At 40.0% G+C, this 20,635-nt stretch overlaps 1 protein-coding gene across 1 annotated transcript; it reads right to left on the reverse strand.

The window, feature by feature from the left end:
• Positions 1-1,182: 1,182 nt before the first annotated feature.
• slc45a2 (solute carrier family 45 member 2) lies at positions 1,183-16,738 on the reverse strand. Its single transcript, XM_037752003.1, has 7 exons — positions 15,533-16,738; positions 13,818-13,994; positions 8,395-8,762; positions 6,722-6,865; positions 5,424-5,547; positions 4,793-4,998; positions 1,183-2,523 (listed from the first exon to the last, which is right to left on the reverse strand). The coding sequence occupies exons 1-7, from the start codon at positions 15,996-15,998 to the stop codon at positions 2,302-2,304; spliced, it is 1,707 nt and encodes a 568-aa protein (XP_037607931.1). The 5' UTR covers positions 15,999-16,738; the 3' UTR covers positions 1,183-2,301.
• Positions 16,739-20,635: the final 3,897 nt, after the last annotated feature.

Genomic DNA, 20,635 nt, shown 5'->3' on the forward strand with positions numbered 1-20,635 from the left:
CATCTACAATATGTGAGACACTTTCTATTCCTTCTCTTTGTTCAGTGTGCAGGAAACACTCTAGTGATGCTCTAGTGGTGGTTGTCAGTGAGCTGCACACAGTGAGGCACAGATTTTACATTTGGGGGAAAGGGAGAGCACTGGTATCTGATTCCTCGGTATCGATTGATGATGAGTTCAGGTATCAGAATCTGTATCGGGAGAGAAAAAGTTGGATCGATGCATATAAAGAGGACATCATGAATCATAAATTTATATGAACATCTCTGTCTTAAATAACCTTTCAATTTCATTAATTTATTCATAATTAATGCAGAAACCCCTTAAAATCAGTAAAATGGACAGTGTGTAGGATTTGGCGGTATCTGGTGGTGTGGTTGCAGATTGCCGCTCACTCCTCCCTTTCCAAGACTGAGGTAACGTGAGCTGCCGAGTGCAAAACCGTGGTAACGCCATTCGCCCCGCTCAGAGGCCATCCTTACCATGATAACTCGACTTTAGGAGCAACAGAAGACTTTTACAAGCTTAAAGTAATGTATACATGCTAATTATAATTCAATAATACAATATATATTATTTTGAAATGGGCCATTTTGCATGATGATCACTTTTACTTTTGGTTCTTTAAGTATAATTTGATGCTTTGTACTTTTTCTTAAGACTTTGAATGCCAGACTTTTACTTTTAGCAAAGTATTTTTACACTGTATTTTTGCTACTTTTACTTTTAAGTAAAAAAGTCTTAATACTTCTTCCACCACTGATTACAACATTGTTGCAGAAAGTACATGATATCCTGGATATAGAGATGGAAGTTTGTTTTAATCTGCACTGATAACACATTTTAAACTCCCAGATTTAATAGAAAGTACAGGATTCAATTAAGCTCTGGATTCAGTACTGTCTTATTTCAACTCAATTGATCGATTTTCCTTCGATCTTCTCTCCTCCTGCTGCCTCCAAGTATGTGATGCTGTGTGTGTGTGCATATATCTGACAGAGATGGGACTGCAGGAGTCTGGCACACCAACTATAAAAATCAATATCCTGAGATAAATACCAAATTTATTTTTTCAATTATCCAACTAAAAGCAAAAGGAATCAATGCATGCACACACGGACATGCAAATCTAATGTAATTATACATAAATGTCTAATTGAATTAGTACATCAGAGTACTCATGTCAGGTGGATGTTGAATCCGTCACCCACGGTGCACACACACTCATCAATTTAACACACACAGGAAGCAATTCATGTCGGCAAAATCCCCTTTGAGGGGAAGAAAAATGACTTGGATCAAAATCATGATTAGAAATTCTAATGTAACAGCGTGTGTTCCTCGAGGGACGAGCCAATACGTCCCTCGAGCTCCCAGGGAGCCTTTGATGTGTTTTGAATGACTAGGAAACACATTTTCAAAGATATTTAGATGGAAAGTTCGTGTTGTGCGCCACAATTTATTTATTTTTTTAATCAATGTACATAGGGGGGCAGCTGTGGCTCAGGAGGTCGAGCCAGTCGTCGGTTTGATCCTCAACTCCTCCTGTCAAAGTATGCCTTGCATAAGAAACGTGCTCTATAAATACAGTCCATATACCATATGAAAACAGATGAAAGTGCGTCAGTCACAGTGAAAAACATGTGAAACGTTGGCAGAACTATTTATAGTGGCTTCAGGCGCAGCTCCTGTCTTCTGTAGTATATTATTATTACAAGTGAATAACAAGAGTGAAAAGCTTTGAAAACTGAGCCTCTAGACTTTACAAAGCGTTGAGGTAGAAACAGAGAAATAATGAGGAGATTGGGACGGCGTTATCAGCTGTAACGCCCATATGAGCGCAGTGCAGATTGCCAGCCGTGAACTTGGCAGTGGGGCACGCTCACATGCATGAACATGCACTAAAAGGCACGCGGGGCCGGCCCGGCAATGTCAACAAAGCACAAGTACAAGCAGCAATGCCACAGTATATATATACTCTGAAGTAAAGGTTCTGCTTCCAAAATATTACTTAATGTACTTTTACTCAAGTGAAGGATCTAAATACTTCTTCCGCCAATAGACTAGAATGGTATCAATCTTCTCATCTAACTCTCAGCAAGACAGCAAATAAGCGTGTTTTCCTTTAATATTAACTATTTGGCTTCCTGTGCCACACCACACAGAAAAAGATGACAAAAAGACACCCATGTCTGTGCCACCTCAAGGTGAAAACTGGTCAACAATCAAAGACATTTTAAGGATATAATAAAGAATCTGTATTTATTAAAACAATACCATTAAAATAATTTTATATGAGCATTAGTCCACATATCTGATAAAGAGGGCGATGAAGATGCAGCCGAACAGGGACACGGTCGAGGCCGAGATGACCACCACGATTACACTTCCTGCCATGTTGACCAGAGCGCCGAGACCCGCGCCCACAAGGATCTGAGCCAGCTGGACCATGCAGGTGAGGGCGGCACAGTCCACCCCGCTGCCTCGCACACTTCCAATGCTTCCTCGCAACTTCAGTTGTTCCTGGAGAAGGAGGAGGAGGAGGAGGAGACAAAAAAGAGAGCAATATTTGAGGTCATCAAATTCTGTAGTAGCAGAAATGTCAATCAACAGTTGGGTGGAAAGATTCAGCTCTGGGAAATTAAGAGACCACCTCATATGTTTTTTTAAATGATGACTGAAGCTCTCCTCAGGCACCTCAGTCATCTGATGTTGACTTTCATCACCAGCTCATCTGATTCAACTTAATGAGGTATTGACTGAGCATGCCAAGATAAATCAACAACCAGCAAAAAAGTGTTTTTCTTCTAACAATTGATTTTTGAGTCACCGCCTAAGAGAAGATATTGTATTTTATAATTTCTTTATGAATATACTCCCTCTGGATTATTCAGTTTTCAGCAATATTATGACCAGGTGTTTGTTGTCAGATTTAATGTTCTCAATGGGAATAATGTTGTTTAAAAACGTGGTCATTCGTTCATTCAGCAAAATCAAAAGTTATATTTTATGCAGAGTCTATAAGCGGAAATTGAAAATCTTATTTTCTTCCAGATCGTTACAATTCCCTGATATTACAGTGAGTGACTTAAATAGAGCAACAAAAATGATCAAACAGGTGAGATCCACATCTGCTGGAAATATGCTGCGTTCAAGACCAGCCTCAGCTCCAGTATTATATCATCAACTACACAGATCTAAAAGGGAACCATCTAGTCTACATGCTTTCAAATGTAAACTGAAATCCAAAATGCCTACTTGACTGACTTCCTTATTTCATATATTTTAATTGCTTTATATATATATTGCTTTATTGTTTATTCTTAGCACCCAGGAGTTCCTGGAAAAAACGGTATTGACACTAAGTGGATTATCCTGGTGTTATAAAGTAAATTGAATTAAAAGGGCACTAAACCAATTTTGGTTTTCTTCACAAGGAGTACAACTCAGATGAATCATGTCTTTTGTGGGAGCTTCCCAGGGTTATCTCAGCTTTGGCTTGAGACTTTAAATGTATAACAGAAAGCACAAGATACATACTGGAAGTATGGATGTTACAAGGCAGGGTAACCAAAAGTATCTTTCTCTTTCACCTTTCTCCCCTCTCTCAATGTCAGCACATCCAAGGAGCTGATTGTGGACTACAGGAAGCTGACCTGGTATTGCAGTTGCAGCGCCCTCAACTGTAGGCTCTAAAGAGGGTGGTGAAAACTATTCAGCACATCACCAGGATGGAGCTGCCATCCATGGAGGACCTCTACACCCAGCGGTGTAGGAAGAAAGGCCAACAGGATTATTAAAGAACCCATCCACAAACTCTTCTGCCTGCTGCTGTCTGGGAGACGGTACCGCAGCATCCGGTCCTACACCACCAGGCTCAGGGACATTTTTAATGCCAGAATCGACATATTTGCTTAATCTGAGTTTATGTGAAGGTAGAAGGAAGTTACTGCTTTTATTGTTGTAGTCTGAGGAGCTGACGGGGAGAGTATACATGTGAGAGTATGTACAGTTTTCAAAATAAGGTGTTAACAAAGGGAACTGTATATGCAAAATACATATATGGATATGATTGTTCCTTATAAATTAAAAAGAAAATACCACTAATTTGTGAGGGATATGTCTATATTCTTTGATTTTTGGGTAGCTGGAAAAAATTTAATAAATAATGCCTGATATATTTGACTTCAGGACATCTCTGACTACATACATGCTGAAAATCAAACATTTTGACTGTATTCATATAGGTATTTTCCAAACTAAGGGTCCCTAGAAGTGTATGATTCAACTTTTCCCCATGGTCTAGTGTTAAAAAAGTTAACAAAAATCGCAGTAAATCGTAAATATCAAATCGCAATTCTTGTAGAATCGCAATACTTAACAATCGCAATACATATCGTATCGTGAAAGTATCGTCCCAGCCCTATTAATAGGTCTATAATATATATTTATACTCATTATTATGCATATGCATCTACTACATTCCTTTTTAGATTCAGTTTAATCAGTTGCAATTACTGTCTAATTTATATTCCTTTATTTTATATTTTATTTGTGTTATACTTTATTCTTTATTTTAACTTTTTTTTTTTTTTTACTTACATGATCTTCTCTTTCTTTTTTATACATATTTAATTAGCTGACTGCTTCTACATAATTGTTGTGTATGTGATGGATAAAAAACTTGAACTTGAACATGATCCTAACCTCTGCCACACACCCCAGCTCTCTTTTTTTGTCATAGGTTGAGCACAATGTGTTCTGAAAAAAATGTCTCTTGTCAGCCCAGTACCTCCTCTTCCCGCTGATACTCCGCTACCAGGTTGAATGGGATGGTGTAGAGCGTGCTGGACATGACGCCGAACACGGTGCAGAGAATGAGCGTGGCGATGATATTGGGGAAAAGGCCAATCAGGCTGGTGCCCAAGCCGAATACAAAGTAGCCCACAAAGTATAATCCCTTCAGGCCGATGTATGGGAGGAGGAAACGCTGCACATCTGAAAACACAAACCCACACATCACAACAGAGGAAATTAGTTTTACTTGAGAATCACAGCAGACAATTTTCTCAGCATGCCACACTGTAAATAGAGCCAATTTCACACTCAAAGGCGCAGTGATGCCAGATGTTTGGCTAATCTTTGCTTTGCATGTAGCACAGTATTTCTCTCCCTTTATTATTTCACATGACTATTGCGCCTACTTATTGAATTTGAATGAAACATCATCAATCAGGACAGCTAGAAAAAGGACTGCAGTGCACCACAGCATGCAAAATAGAATAAGAGGCGGTAATTGCTCACTACTATCCGCTTCCCTGCACAACCTTGTTGTCATTCACAGAGGAGCTAATGATGTCAGTGCAGGACATGGTGATACTAATAGATGCTGGCTGGTGTGAAATACTCTTTCAGTTACTTACAGGAGTAGAGAGCAGAGGACACTGCATTGATACACAGTCCCCAGCAGCCCACTTCTACTCCTCTCTCATATGTGGTGTAGGCTGTGGAGTTATGGTCTGCATAAGGATTTCCCTTGTACACAATCTGCAAAACAAAAACAGACATAATTTGAGAGTGTTAATATACAGCCAAAGCACACAGCTCCACTGATTTAGATATTAAATGTTGGCTGCCTTTGTTAATAAACGCTTTTATCTTTTCACTCAACAGGGAGCCACTGACTCATACATTTCTCATCCCGACTGACAAAGCATGCTGTTTTAGATCACATGCTGGTGCAGCAGGTCATGATGAACCGTGGCGGTGAGTATGTACGTCCCGGTGTGAGGTGCATCCTTTGATCAGCATACACGCAGTGCAATTATAAAGCAGTCATCATTATCACACATGTCAGCAGGAGATTATAGACAACAAGAGGCTACTCCCCCCTCCGTCTGCCCCCCACACAAACAGGGATAACAGCTTGAAAGTAAAAACATATTGCATCTTGTTCATCTTCATCTCTCTCTCTATGTTATTCCTCTCACTTTGTCACCTTGCATCATTTGACACTAACTAATATAGTTTATAAAATGTCAGAAAATAGTAAAAAAAAAATAAAATCTGCAATTAAGGTCTCCAAAATAATTGGCATTTTTGCTTTAAATGATTAATGAACACATTATCAAAATAGTTGAGAACATTTCTGTCAATTAATCACCTAATGGGTTCAGCACTAAACATATTAATAACAACCATATCTTACATTTTTTGCGAGAAAAACATGTATGTTATAAAGTGTACACATTCTATACATTTTGAGTATGTCATTTTTTTTGCTTTCTTACTGAGAGTCTCATAAGAAGATTGATACCACTCTCCACGTTATATTAATGTGAAGCTGTAGCCAGGAGATGGAAGCAATATGAAAACAGCCTATCACAATGTCCCAAAGCCCAAGGTGACATTGTGAAATGTCTTATTTTGTGTGAACAACAGTTCAAACCCTAACAATAGTCAATTTACAATGATATAAAGTAGAGAAAAAGCCACAAATCCTCACATTTGAGATGCTGTAACAAGCAAATATTTGGCATTTCTGTCCGAAAAGAAATTATTCAAACAGTGAATTGATTATCAAAAATAGAAATCTGTATGAAAGTGGAGAGTTAGAAATGACACAAATCACTGCAATTCAGTTCAAATCTGCCATAATGATTGGAAAATAACCCTGCACACCTGTATTGTAATCGCATTGCATGGTATTCAAAATCAATACCTGTCCCATAAAATCTGTGAAGAAGAGCATGATGCAGAGGAAGGCCGTCCATCCCAGCAGGTGACTGACACACAGGTAGCGGTAGTGGCTTGGCATGTTGATGATCGCTCTCATCATCGACCTGAACGTCATCCTCTTCTGGGCCTGCAGATACACACAATGCATAATGTAGGAAATTGTTTCATATATACGTTTTATGTTACACAGGACATATTCACACTACTGTATATCATCTCCACGAGGTTGTTTGGAGAGTTTCCTCTGCAGAGCATGGCCTAATTAACCATTTGAACACCCTCAAGAATATTGACTATTGAATATTCCTTTAAAGGATTGGCTGAGTGGTGGAGGGACAACACACACAGGGGCCAGAGTAATCTTCACCCGGTGTACAATTTATTTTCTTAGTTTATACCAGATAAACAAGCAGGTCAGGCTGGTTTTTGGTGAGAATGTGGAAAAAACTATATACAAAAATGAAAAATCCAAACAAAAATAACTTTAAAAAATAAAAACGTCTCAAAAAAGCGTATGGCTTCTACCCATAGACTGAACGTATAGTCACCGTAATATGACCCATTGGTTTGTGGATTGCTGTTTTGACGCCCGAGTTTGGCATTTTGTCCATCGCTATCTTGTTTTTTGCAACCAGAAGTGACACGAGAGGGTGGAGCTAAGTACAACCAAATTTTCAGGCGACCAAAAAGGTTATAATTAACTTTCATGAACTGAAAACACACTGTGAAAAGCTCTACGACGAAAACACAGACCGGACAACGCCGTGGTAACGACCTGTCAATCACAAGGTGCCACACCCTAAAGCATCCCTTGCTTTATGGTCTATTTGACTCTAAATCTCTTCTACTAATTTTCTTCCTCTTGTTTGTAAAAAGGAAGCTTCTCCTACAGACAAACCAAGGCTAATTAAATAAGACATTAAAATAACATTTGTATTAACTAACCAAATTCTAATTGTCCTAACATAGAAATATTAACAATATAGATTACTTTAAAAATACTACCCCCCAGCATGTAATATGGATAGCGGCTCATGCAACAAACATTTGGTTCATTGAAGTTGAATATAACCAATTAATGAGTTTGAATTGAATGTATTAATCCCTCTCTTGTTGCAAAGCTTTAAGCCCCAGTTATACTTCAGTTATTTTCATTTTGTGAAATAAATTTGAACGGGTGTTCTTTTGGTCTCTGATGTTTAAGGGAACATTTTGGACCCTGAGACTAGAATTACTGACATACAGTATCTGCTCGTCTGAAGCTACTGTTTGTCACCACTTTTATGGCAGCACCATGAGATGAAATGAAAATATTCCCAGTCTTGTGCACACATTTTCTTGTAATTCAGCACAAGTATATCAAAGGCTTTATCTTCATCTCTCTGAAGGTTAACTCTCAGAATCTGCATTAAGCCCTCCAAGAATATTGTCAACGCGCTCAAGTCTTTCAATAAAGACAAATTTACTTTCTATTAACTATCCATTTCACCACCACTTAGCTTTCGCTAGAGGTTGCATTAAGGCTTCATTATAAGTCCATTTTCTCTGAACTGCTTCATTAATTTTCTCCCCGTGACCATGAGCATGGATGAAAATAAATTGTGTTAATTATTTTACCAAGTGTATATCTATGCTCAGAGACTGTTTATCACATACCTCCTTGTTTGGCTGCTTGGCACTGGAGGTCACTGAGTTGGCCTCCCCCAGAGCAGAGAACGACCGAGGCCTGAGGTCTGGGACGGATGCAGGTCCTACAGGTGAGACGGGCTCTTTAGCCAGCGCTCCGTAACCATTGCTGTGGGAGCCCAGTAGGCGGAGGGCGCTGAGAGGTGAGGTATTGGAGGAAGATGGGTCTTTGCCCAGAGGTTGCTCTGGAATACTGAATAGGTGCACGGTGAGGAAGATGCCCCAGGTCAATGCTGAGAAGAAGTAGATGACTTGGTACTCGGAGCCCAGCAGCTGACCCAAAATAGAGTGACCCCAGTCCATAGCTCCCACCAGGTAGCCAAACGCTCCCCCCAGACCTGGAATACAAAGCAGCAAAGGTTAAAACATTGTGGGCAGAAAAGTGCAGTTATTAATAATAATAAATATTGTACAGAAGAACCCTTTCCTTCCTTTGAGAGAGCTGTTGCGTGGGCAACATTATCATTCATATGGATTGTGTTGTTCACTCTGTTTTCGGTCTCCAACAGCTCTTGACTGTCTCTTTAGCTGCTAAATGTTCCACTATGTTCACCAGCTAGTCGCTAATGGTGTCTGTCTGCTGTTTGGCGGTGAGCCGGTAGTGTACAGTGGGTGTCTAAAGAGCTTTTTTTGGTGAAAGCAGCAGTGTGCTGAGGCTGAAAAGGATCCCATGAGAGTGGTGAGGTATTAAATATGTAGAAATATATGTGATTATGTGTACGGCAAAAATCAAAATCACTTAGTGTGGAGTTCCTCTTTAAAAATGACATGCGTGCTTAACCTGTATGATGTATTTCAGTGTGTCTATAGGTTTGGTAATAGTTTAGGTTGTGCATGCATAAAAAAGAAATAATAACATGGTGCTGTTAGCACTTTCGCCTGACAGCAAGAGGGTCACAGGTTCAAACCCTTTGGGCTTGGGGCCCTTCCGTGTGGCGTTTGCATGTTCTCCACGTGTTAGCGTGGGTTTTCTCCAAGGTCTCCGGTTTTCGCCCACAATCCAAAGACATGCAAATTAGGTTAGTTGTTGACTCTAAATTGCCCGTAGGTGTGAATGTGAGCATGAATGGTTGTCCCCAGCAACAGGACAAGTGGTTACAGATAATGGATGTATGTGTAAGCAAACTGGAATCAGCTATTATCTGGAAAAGTGTTGTGATTTTCAGCTTTTTATCTTGTAGCAGCTGAACAGTCATATTAAACTGTTACTGAAATGGCACTATGCATGCATTGAGAAAGATAACACGTGTATATATACTCAGATATTATATGTACAGTATATATACTGGACATACTGTACAACTAAAAGAATAAATACATCTTGTAATTTTCACTGGCACTACTAGAAAAAGAAGTATTACAAAAAGAAAAAGTGTTGTATATCAACATACAGCTGCACAGTTTGAATTTAATTGCTGCACAATTAGGAAATTATAACAGTTGACATGGAGCACACATCCACATTAAATAGTGAGCACCACATTCGTATAAAAGAGGAGATAATTATATATTATTAGATTACAGTACAGCACTGCAGTAAGACACAGCTACACACTTTCAAACTCAATATGCAGACAGTGGCTCCAATGAAGTTGAATTTTGCCACTAACATGAAGGCTCACCAGCTGCAGACAGCCAGCGTGTGCTCTGGTGTGGCGCTAAATGTCATATCTCTCCCAACACAGCCTCCTCTCCTTTCTATAAAAGGAAATCTAAATGCTGACAGCTTCAGGAAAGGTGAGAGACTGTGACTGAATCCACAGAAAACCCTCGTTGAATCCGCTCCACTTTATATGTTGGATGCTGGTACAGTATATGAGTGCACAGCCTGTTTATGCAAAAGAAGATCTAAAAGCTTTTGATGGGATGAAGTTCCTTTAATCTTGCCCTTAAAGGAGACATTCATGCGCTGGAGTATAAAACTGATGTGGTTGTATGAGAAGCAGTTTTGTTGACTGATGCTTCTCGCTAAATGGGATCACATGCCTACATTATGATACACACACATACACGAGTCAATGGATTTAAAAAGCAAAATTAAATAACACAAAATGTGCTTGACTGACTGCGGCTCCCAGAGCAGATATATAAAATCTTCTACTGTCGGTCACCAGAAATAGAGGCTATTTTTCAACATCAGCGACTGGCAGGTAAAGTAATAACCACTTCAGGGGGAGTCACGCTTCACTTGCGTCTGCATGACTGGAACATTGTTGGTGGTGTACTGCATCAATCACTCTCCTCTGATCCAAGACCCTTCTCCCTTTTCTTCCTGTGTCATTAATGTCACCAGTGTGTGTACCTTTCTGCCCCCGCAATAACTGTGAACTTCTTATTGCAGCACAGTGCAACAGAGCAAAACAGAGATGTCATGACTGTGGCTCAACTGTGGATGGTCTCAAAAATATACACACAGAGAGATTGAAAACGAAAAGGGACGAGATTTAATATCAGCAAGGTGCAATTTGATGTAAAAAGGTCATCGGGTATCAATCAAACTGAAGCGGTTTCACATTATAGCAGAAAAAAAAAGATTTCTGTAAGGAAGAACGAGCTCACAGAGGGAGGACTGAGTAGTTTGTATACATTAATTAATGACAAAATTTCAAAAAGTATTGCAAACAAGAGTCTAAAGCAACGCTAGCAGCACTGTGAGGTTGTTATCACTGACTAACGGTGAAGAACCACTGAAGTTCAACCCATTAATTTTTTATGGGACACGAGCAAATCGCTTTGCAAGGCATTGTGGGATTCCAGGCCAAGTGGGACTGACAAACGATGGGATGGGATGGAATTTGAACAATTTCAACTTTATTTAAATAAGAGCAAAAGATCTCTCTTTTCTATGTCCTTGGCCTCCAGGCGCTGTACTCGACATCGGTCTTGATCTCGAGACCGGTCTCAAGACCAGTTCTTGAAGGTCTCGTCTCGGGATCGACCGCATTTTCATTGGGCTGCCTTGTCTCGGTCTCAGACCACTCTGGATTTAATTTCAAGACCGGTCAAGACCACTCAACTGCCTGTGCATTGTCTGATTTATTTGCTAGCATCATTACTGTGGTTGCTCATAGAAAACAAAGGAACATTCCCACACATAAAAGTCACCTCTGCAATGCCTATACAGTATATATGGCACACATATATGGCAATAACAGCTAGGTGAATGAAAAGGAATCTTGCAATGTCATGCAGTGTGGGACTCGCACTGGTCTGGTCTTGGTCTTGACTTGGTCTCGATACATTCTGGTTTTAGTCATGACTTGGTCTCGGTATAGGTGGTCTTGACTACAATACTGCCTCCAGGATTAGAGATACTAACAAAAACAAAGTGCTACTTGGCACAACGTCATGTAAATTGTTGGAGAAAGAGCAGGTTGCAACATGGAGCCACACAGCCAGCAAGGCTAAAAACGACTTAAAAAATGCTCCACCTGCTTATGTATCCCGCTTTCTCATACCTGTTGCTGTAGAAAAGTAGTCATCCATAGTGGCTTATGTGGTCTGGTAAGTATTGATCATTGCATTTCACATGTTCACAGGTTCATTATGTGATTAGAAAAGCTCACACAAAAGGTACATCAATCACAACAATTCTCACTCCCTCCTCCTCCTCAAACCTTGCATACCAGCGGTGGCAGCGGCGTCTAAGGAGTCATGTGCCTGGCTTCTGTCTCTCTCAGCCCAGACCCATGACTGCAGCACATGACTAGCTCAGGGCTGGATTACTGCGTGCTCACACCACCCGGTGCCTGCTGACAGCTGAGTGCACCACTGACGCTCACGCCGATAACATCCTCTTGTCCTAGCAGGGCATGAAACAATATTTGCTTTTTTTTCTTAAGACTCATTTAGTATATATTTTGTAAGGTTATGGTGGTTTACAGAAAGGGTTTAAAAAAGAATAATGATACCTAAATATGGTGTTTCTCTCATGTATATTGTATAAAGTAATAAAGCATGCAATCTTCTAACCTACTCATTGTTAACTCATCCAAAGTAAAGAGAAAAAGTTTAGTAAATGAAAATTTCCAGATGAGTAGTCAAAACAAAGTGATGCTTTAGCAGGCATCAGTTTACATCCATTACGTCGGCTGAGAACCTCACTTTTCTTTTCATAGTATGACCCTGAATTTTGGACACATTTGACAGTACAAATGGTGAATTGAGCAAAATGTCGATGGCTTCCAAAACATGACAGCTTGTCTGTATCAAAGTGGCTTAGGAAAACACAATTTAAAGTTTTGGAAAGGCAGCCAAAACCCCTCCGAGATGTCACGATTGGATCTGAAACTCATGTTCAAAAACTCACAAATTCCTCGGAGGAAAGGGATGAAAGAGTGAGCCAAACATAATTCCCTGAGAGGCTTGTTAGAAAAGGAGGCATTTGGTAGCATTTGGTAATCAAAAGAGGAATATTTTTCACATGGGGACATTGCACTGGCAAGATTTCAATGACAAATTCATGAAATAATTAACAAAATGTGTGTCTCATTCAGAGGTCTGTTTTTCTATATTTTCAATCTGGTTATACTTTATTGAATAATATTTAGCGTCAAATCTATGTCAAAACTTATTGAAATCTTCCACAGAGGTAAATATGTTTTCACAGTAATGTGAGGCAACAATGAGATCACATTTTGTGAAAAACAACACTGGTGAGAGTGAACTAAAACAGTTAAGTTGTGGATTGTAAAACCAAAACAATGAGCAAAAACACGCTAAAAGGTATTCTGTAACAGCACTAATACTTTATATTTCTTTATCACACCCACTTGGACACTCACATAAAATGACGTACAGTAAATATAGTGCATCATACTGTAATTAGGAACTGATCTTGGACACCGCCACAGAAGTCACACTTAAAGTGAGACTTCCTGAAGTGTTCTCATCACCGTGAGGTTGCCAGGCAACCAGCAGAAGAACGTCACCTGGGCCAATTACCTATCTGGCACATAACCACCATGTGGAACTATAGATCAAATAACCAAGCTATAATTAGTGAACTTTAGAGATGTTGGTAGGCAGATGTATTTACCTATTGACAGAGTCAGGCTAGTTGTTTCCCCCCGTTTCCAGTCTAAGCTAACCGTCTTCATAATGAGAACGGTATCAACCTTCTCATCTCCTGGCGACAGACATCCAACATCTTACTGAACATGCAGGCCACTCACAGACAGCAACGCACTTCATAGAAATGTTCACACCTCCTTCAGTACAGTTTGTGCTGGTCCACCCACCAGTATCTCCATACACCTTTGGTAACGTGTTATGTGAGCTATTAACACTGAAAAACTCTCACCAAGCAAATAATGAATGCTGATTTGTTCAAAGCAAACCCATCAAGATGCACGTTGGAAACAGCCAGCGAGGACAGAATCTGTATTACACACCTGTGAGTAGAGCATGGTAGTGTAGACCTCTCTCCTTGTCATGATATGAACACACATCAAACAGGTAGGCCTTGATGGGCCCGTCGATGAAGTCTGCAGCGAAGTCAAACAGCACGACTCCCAACATCACCACCACTATGGCCCATGTGCTCCTCAGTGACCTGTCGCTGACTAGTGCTGCAAAACAGAACAGAAACATCATCAAGTAACTGTAACTTAAAATGCAATGATACCTCTTCATCAATAGATTATTTTTACTGAACTTGAAGTAGCATGTATAGATACACGTCAGAGGAAAAGCACTCTGAGAGGCACTAAGAGCAAAAACAATTATGTCTGAAAGGTAACAATTTAAAACCTGGCTGTTTATAATATAGTCTTCTTATTTTTTCTCTTCAAAAGGAATGAAAGGTGCTAAAAATATATTCCTGAACAAAACAACATGTAATTTCAACATAATGGATTTTTTGTGATTCAAGTAGGAGATAATTAGAGATGATTTTAGAGAGGCAGGAATAATATAAAAGCCTGTTAAACTTTAATGTACTGTTGCAGAGAGAGATTTCACAGACCGAACTGACCTTTCTGTAGCTTTTTATTACATACATTTATGTACATATTTATTTTGACCTCAGATTTGAAATAACACTTCAAACTAGTACACACGTGTTGCTATTTATTTTGTTTGATTGTACAGTCTCATTATAAAAGAGATCTCTCAACCTAGTGTACCAAATACTCCCCCAAACTTTACACATTCACTGGGTTCACAGAGTGTTTTGTTAATATGCTAAAACGTGCAGCAGATTGCTCATTTGTTTGTGCTGTTCAATGTCAATGATTTACTGAGGTATTTCAAGCTCTATCATTAAAAGTTTCCAGGGCTGACCTTGCACATTCAAGTGGGTGAAATTATAAATGAATATGCACTTAACCCCACACTGATCCTGTTTAATGCAGCAGCACTATAGCTCTCAGCAGTGAATCACTTCAAGTGTCTAAGAAAAGTTCACAGATTCTTTTGTGAGGAGAACTTCTCGTGATGCTGGATTCTCAGGAAACAAGTCCGGGGTTATTTAAATGTTAGCAATTGTTTTCCCATTTCAAAGTAAAGCGGTGCGGTGATGTTTTCTCAGTCATGCCTCACCATCTGTCTGTGTCAGCGGGCATCGCCTCAGGACCAGCCCAACAAGTCACACATTCAACTTCAGTCACAAGTTAAAAGTGTGAGCATCAGAGCCTCTCGGGACCTTATGTCCACACATTTAACAAGTTCAGTGTTGATGTTTTTTTTCTTGATGGATGTGTCACTTTTAAGCGAGAACATACTGGCAGTTCGTAAAAGTCTAAGAGATAAGAGAAAGCTTTCACGGCAAAAAAATAAAAGTTGTAGTCATGGTATCAGTGGGACAATGATCTAATTAGATCATAAAATCTTATATGGTGTTGCATTTGTTGAGTTTTACAAGATAAGTCACAATTATTCTGCATATTTCCAAGCAAGAGCATACATTAGAATATCAAGGTGATGTCAGATTTTTGACATTTCTGTTTCTTTGATAAAAAGAACTGATTATTGATTCTCTTTTATTCCCTCTGAATCAAAGGCACAGTCGGCCCCCATAACGAGAACTCACTTTCTGATATGACAAGACTAAAAATATACCTTCCCCTCTCACCATCCCTTTCTCAAAATCTTCCCGCCCATCTCTCACCTGAGATGACTGCATCTCCGTTCAGGAACAGGGTGATTCCCAGCAGCATGAGGATGCCCAGGGCCAGGATGTAAGGCCTCCGCCGGCCCCACGACGAGCGGCAGTAGTCGCTGGCTGAGCCGATGATGGGCTGGAGCAGGAAGCCCAGGATGGGGCTGATCAGCCACACCAAGCTGTACAGGCTGCGTGGCAGGCCCACGCTCAGAAGTACCGGTGTAACGAATGCTGCCTCCACGGCCAAGCAGAATTCCCTTCCAAACATGACCATGCCGTGGAGGATAAGGCGGCCCCGTGAGCGCCTGGGGTGCTCCACGGCTCCAAACACAGCGTTCTCCCCGTTATCCATGTAGTCCTCTTTGGAGCCAGTGAAGTCTGTTGGGTACAAAGAAGTGCTGATGTGTTTGCCAGGCTCCTGGAGCCGGCAGGGTTGAGGCCTCGCAGACCGGTCCTCTGATAGAAGGGTCATGGTGGAGAGAGAGGGGGAAGAGGGGTAGAAGGAGAAAGGGAGAAGGAGAACGACAAGAGGAGATTTGAGTGGAAAGAGACAAAGAGTATGGTAGTGTCTCTCTCAGTCCGCCAGGTGATGGATAAATGGCCAAATGCCCAATCCCTGCACTGGCGCTCAGCTTGAGCTAATCCTCCGCTCTACTGCATAGCTGAGCAATGAGTCCACACAGCTTTAGTTTACATGTGAAGTCTGCCTCCTGGTCTGAACAGAGCAGAGTGGCGCTCATTAAGGAACAGGGGGAGAGGGGAGGAGAGAAAGAAATGGGTGTTTTTAAGAGATTACTGAAGGTTTCTTCCCCTTCTTCAGTCTTTAAAGTACTGTAGTAGTACTGTAGAGAAAGGCCCGGGGCAATTCATGTGAGTGTGTGTAAGGACATGCATTTGTGTGTGTGGTAAAGCCTAAAGAGGGTCATTTATTCCTCTGTTTCCACAGTCACTGATGATTAGCGAGTAGTATTTATCTCTTGGTTAATCTTCTTTCAGTGGGGAGGCAGGTGCCACCAGACTTAATTATTTATTTATTGATTTAAATGTGTGATTTAATAATTTCATGACAGCAAGAAAATAATTAATTACTGCAGAGTTAAAATTGAATATTCTTTTTGTTGTTTAATTAAATGAATAACACAGTTATCTTCTGCTTTGCATTTGCAGTTTCTGTTTCATGTATTTAATTAATCTTTTCTTTTTAAAGCCACGCTAGTGGAGTTGCTATGTCGGACCTCCACTATGGATTGAATCCTAATGACTCTGGTGATCCCCTGACTTTTTCTCTATAGCGCCTCTATGATGTTGACATTTGGGAGAAATTATAAAATGATATTTCACAATGCGTGTCTGTGTGTGATTGAATACCTTTTTTTCTTTCTTCTCATGTGGTTTAGAAAATCACACTTTTGACCTACTCTTGCTGGAATAGTATTCAATATTCCTCTCGAAGTTGGTGTTCTCATGTGACTAACTGAAAGCTGAGGGCAAGCCAGAGGGAAAACATGATGCTGTGACCTTAAAACAGCATTCAGGAAGACTTTTCTTTCACTGTGAACTTCCATTCTGGTCAAAACTGGTTGTTATCAAAGACTTGAGAGGTCAGTTGTTCGTCGTTCTCAGAATCAGCAGCCCCGTAAATCACAAGAATATCATTAAGATTCAAACAGATACGCAGTGTGTGAGTAATAAGAGCCATAAAACACTCTTTTGTCTTTAATTCTCTTGAATTTCAACTCTTTGTTATAGGTCACAATCATTCAACACTTTTCTTCCCAGTGTGGTGACCTATTTTTCTTGCAGTTGTCTGGTCCCACTGTGCTGAATGATCATTTTTCTGCACTTATATCCTTATTAAAAACCACCGGATTAATCTTGGAGTACAAATTAGTGCTAAGCAGCGTGACAGGACAGCCTGGAGGGTTGTGCCTCTCTACACTGGTCCAACTTGCAACATCTAATTTGGTTGTAAACCATCATATAACAGGAGAATAATAACCACAATGCACCTGTATGGCAAAAACCAACACAGTAAACACTCAAATAGGTCGCGGCTAGTCCACGATGAAACACCAATCCTGACATGTGGTGGACAGTATGTAAGTACATTTACTCTAGTGCCGTAATTCTACAATTTTGAGGTACCGAGGACATCCTGTAAATCAACAGATGCAACAGTGCATAGGAAGAGAAAGAAGCAGCATCCTGACATTCAGGTGATCAATTAACCGTTTCAACCCTACAGACAACACACAGCAGGCTATAAGTACTGTAGAACCACAACACTGCTGCACAAATCTCCTGCACACATGTTCACGTCAAACACGTCTGTCTCTTTGCCACAACACAAACAGCTGAGGGATTTCAGCCCCCAGTACTGTCTGTAAATCTGCATGATGCAAAAACAAACTCTGCACATTTTGCTCCATCTCTCTCTCCATGGGGTTGGATTGTGAGCTGGAATATCGTGCCTTAAGGAAGTGTTGTTGTTTTGGAGAATATAACCTTAAGGCAATGATTCAACATTTTGGAAAATACGCGTATTTACTTTCTTGGGTTCGATGAGAAGATCGATACCACTCTCATACAGTATGTTAAATATGAAGCTACAGCTGTTTAGCTTAGCATAAAGACTAGCCTAAGGTAACAAAAGCTTCCCCACCAGCACTCCTAAAGCGCACAAATTAACACGTTACATCTTGTTTATTTAAAACAAGTTGTGGCTTCATATTTAACAGACGGACATGTGAGTTGTATCTCATCAAACTCTCGGCAAGGAAGCAAATAATTTCCCAATATTTCAAACTTTGAAGTCTCATTTACGCTTCGGGGAAATGTAAACCGGTCTATATGTGTAGTTTTGTTGTGCCTGAAAAGCGAAAGCACTCAGAACTGTATGTCTAAAGGTTTTCAATATTAGAAAGCAATTCCATTTTCCACTAACATGCCAGCTCATAAAGGTTACTTCCACATCATCAGTGCTGATGGAAATCAAAGCCTGATCGACATCTTGACATTCATCCTTGTTAAATGAAGTAATTCATTCATATAGTCCATCCATTTATTCTTCTCTGTTAACAGCTTTGGTATTGTGCAAGGTCACTTCAAAAACCTCCAAATTACACCCTTAAAATTGACAACATTTATTAATTTTACACTCAGGTTTTAGCGTTTGAATGCAGCACTAGATTGCATTCATGAATATTAACGTATAACATTTTGAGATCTGGCTTTAGAGCTGACCTCGATACCAAAACTACTCAAGATCTAAATTTATTTTAATGGAGTCTAAGGAACTGCTGTTTAATAAACGCACACATATACATACACACACCAGCCCGTTCTCATTCCCAGGCCTACCGATGCGTTGTCAAGGCCGTCGGTGTTCGATTCCTCCATTAGCGTTGTATGAGACGCACCAGGCTTTCCATGCACTACAATGTAAACCCACCCGTGTCAATATTAGACATTCATGGAAAGTGCGCCGGGAGTGTGTTGACGTAGTTTAAAGAGTGAAAGCGACACACACACAGTGGATGGGTTCAACAAACACCAGGCTGTCATCAAGGAGACCGCTGTTAGTGTGCCATGCGTCAACATTCAGTGTGATTTTCGCTGTACAAACGGAGCAGTTTTAAACCCAACTATGTTGTTTTTTCCTAAACCTGACTATAGTGGTTTTATTGCCTGAACCTAAGCACGTGTTTTTGTTTGAAGTCACAACATTAAGCGTTTACTGCGGCTGAAAAGTGACGCCGAGTGGTCTGACAAAGCGTCAGTATGTGACGAGTTGGGATGAGAACATGTTGCGCATACACACACACCGTAGCTTACAGTACATGTGATATGAAATAATACAATGCAACATATACTGTACATAAAACAATATGACAGATTATTAAAAAACAGAGAGTGTCAAATTTAATATATCAACTGAAGACTGTATTAATAAGATAATTAATCCTCACTATTTTGTCCATCAATTTGATTGACAGTGGCTCTAGAGGAAAGTTATACCTAATTAAAATAAATTACCTGAGGGGTTAAAGCTCATTCTTCATGAAGGACCTTACAGAGGCAGAATTCCAATAATAAGGAACTTTCTTGCATCTCATTTAAATCTTAAGTGAGGTTGAAGACGAGACAACCTTTTAAATGAGCTGCAAAGGTCTAAAAGTAGAAGTAAAGAGGCTTAGATTGCACTCTAGGGTTTATGACATATAACTTAAAACAGGCTACTGTGATCAAATATTGTCTTAGCGAGACAGGCAATAGGCCTAATACCACTGGCATTTCCATTCCTAACATTTACATCCATGTCAATTCTCCTTTTATAGCCGCACCACTTTGGTGTAAACTGAAATATCTCAACAACCATTGGATGGATTGCTATGAAATGTTGAACAGACGTTCATGGTGAATCCTATCGACTTTAGTGATCACATGATGGTTCCTCTAGCACCACCAAAGAACATATATTGCCAAGAAATAAAAGTGAATGGTTCGTTCCATTGAAACATCAGTGTCCAGCAACAAAGCTACGCCTCGTCCATTTTGGACTTAAACGACTACCAGATGCCAGTAAAATCTTCGCCTAAAAAGTGCCGTACAAAAGTAAAACTAAATAATTTCTATTCTATTTTCATATTCTACCAGAATGTGAACAATAAAATATTATAAATACAATAAGCGTTTTCAGTCCACCAGAGTTTTGTTTCTTTGCTTCTATACTCTTTGGCGCCACCATTAATATTTGTGTTTTTAAGTGAAATGTCTCAACGACTATTGGATTTATCGCTGTGAAACTTGGTACCCACATTCATGTTCCCCTCAGGATGAATTGTAATAGATTTGTTGATCTCTAAACTTCTCGTTTGGTGCCACCATTAGGTCAAAAACTGGAAAAACCAATGACATACAGATTCAGCTGTACTTTGCCCTCAGTGATAATTAGCAAATGAACTAAGATGAATGGGGTAAATATTATACATAACTTAACGTGTGGCGTTAGCATTTCGCTCAAAGCCAAAGTACAGCCTCACAGAGCTTCTAGCATGGCTGCTGACTCTTTTTAGTTTTGTTGACTTCAGTCCTGAAGAGGCTGTTAGA

The sequence above is a fragment of the Sebastes umbrosus genome, chromosome 19 (genome assembly GCF_015220745.1).
Source record: "Sebastes umbrosus isolate fSebUmb1 chromosome 19, fSebUmb1.pri, whole genome shotgun sequence".
Taxonomy (NCBI): Eukaryota; Metazoa; Chordata; class Actinopteri; order Perciformes; family Sebastidae; genus Sebastes; species Sebastes umbrosus.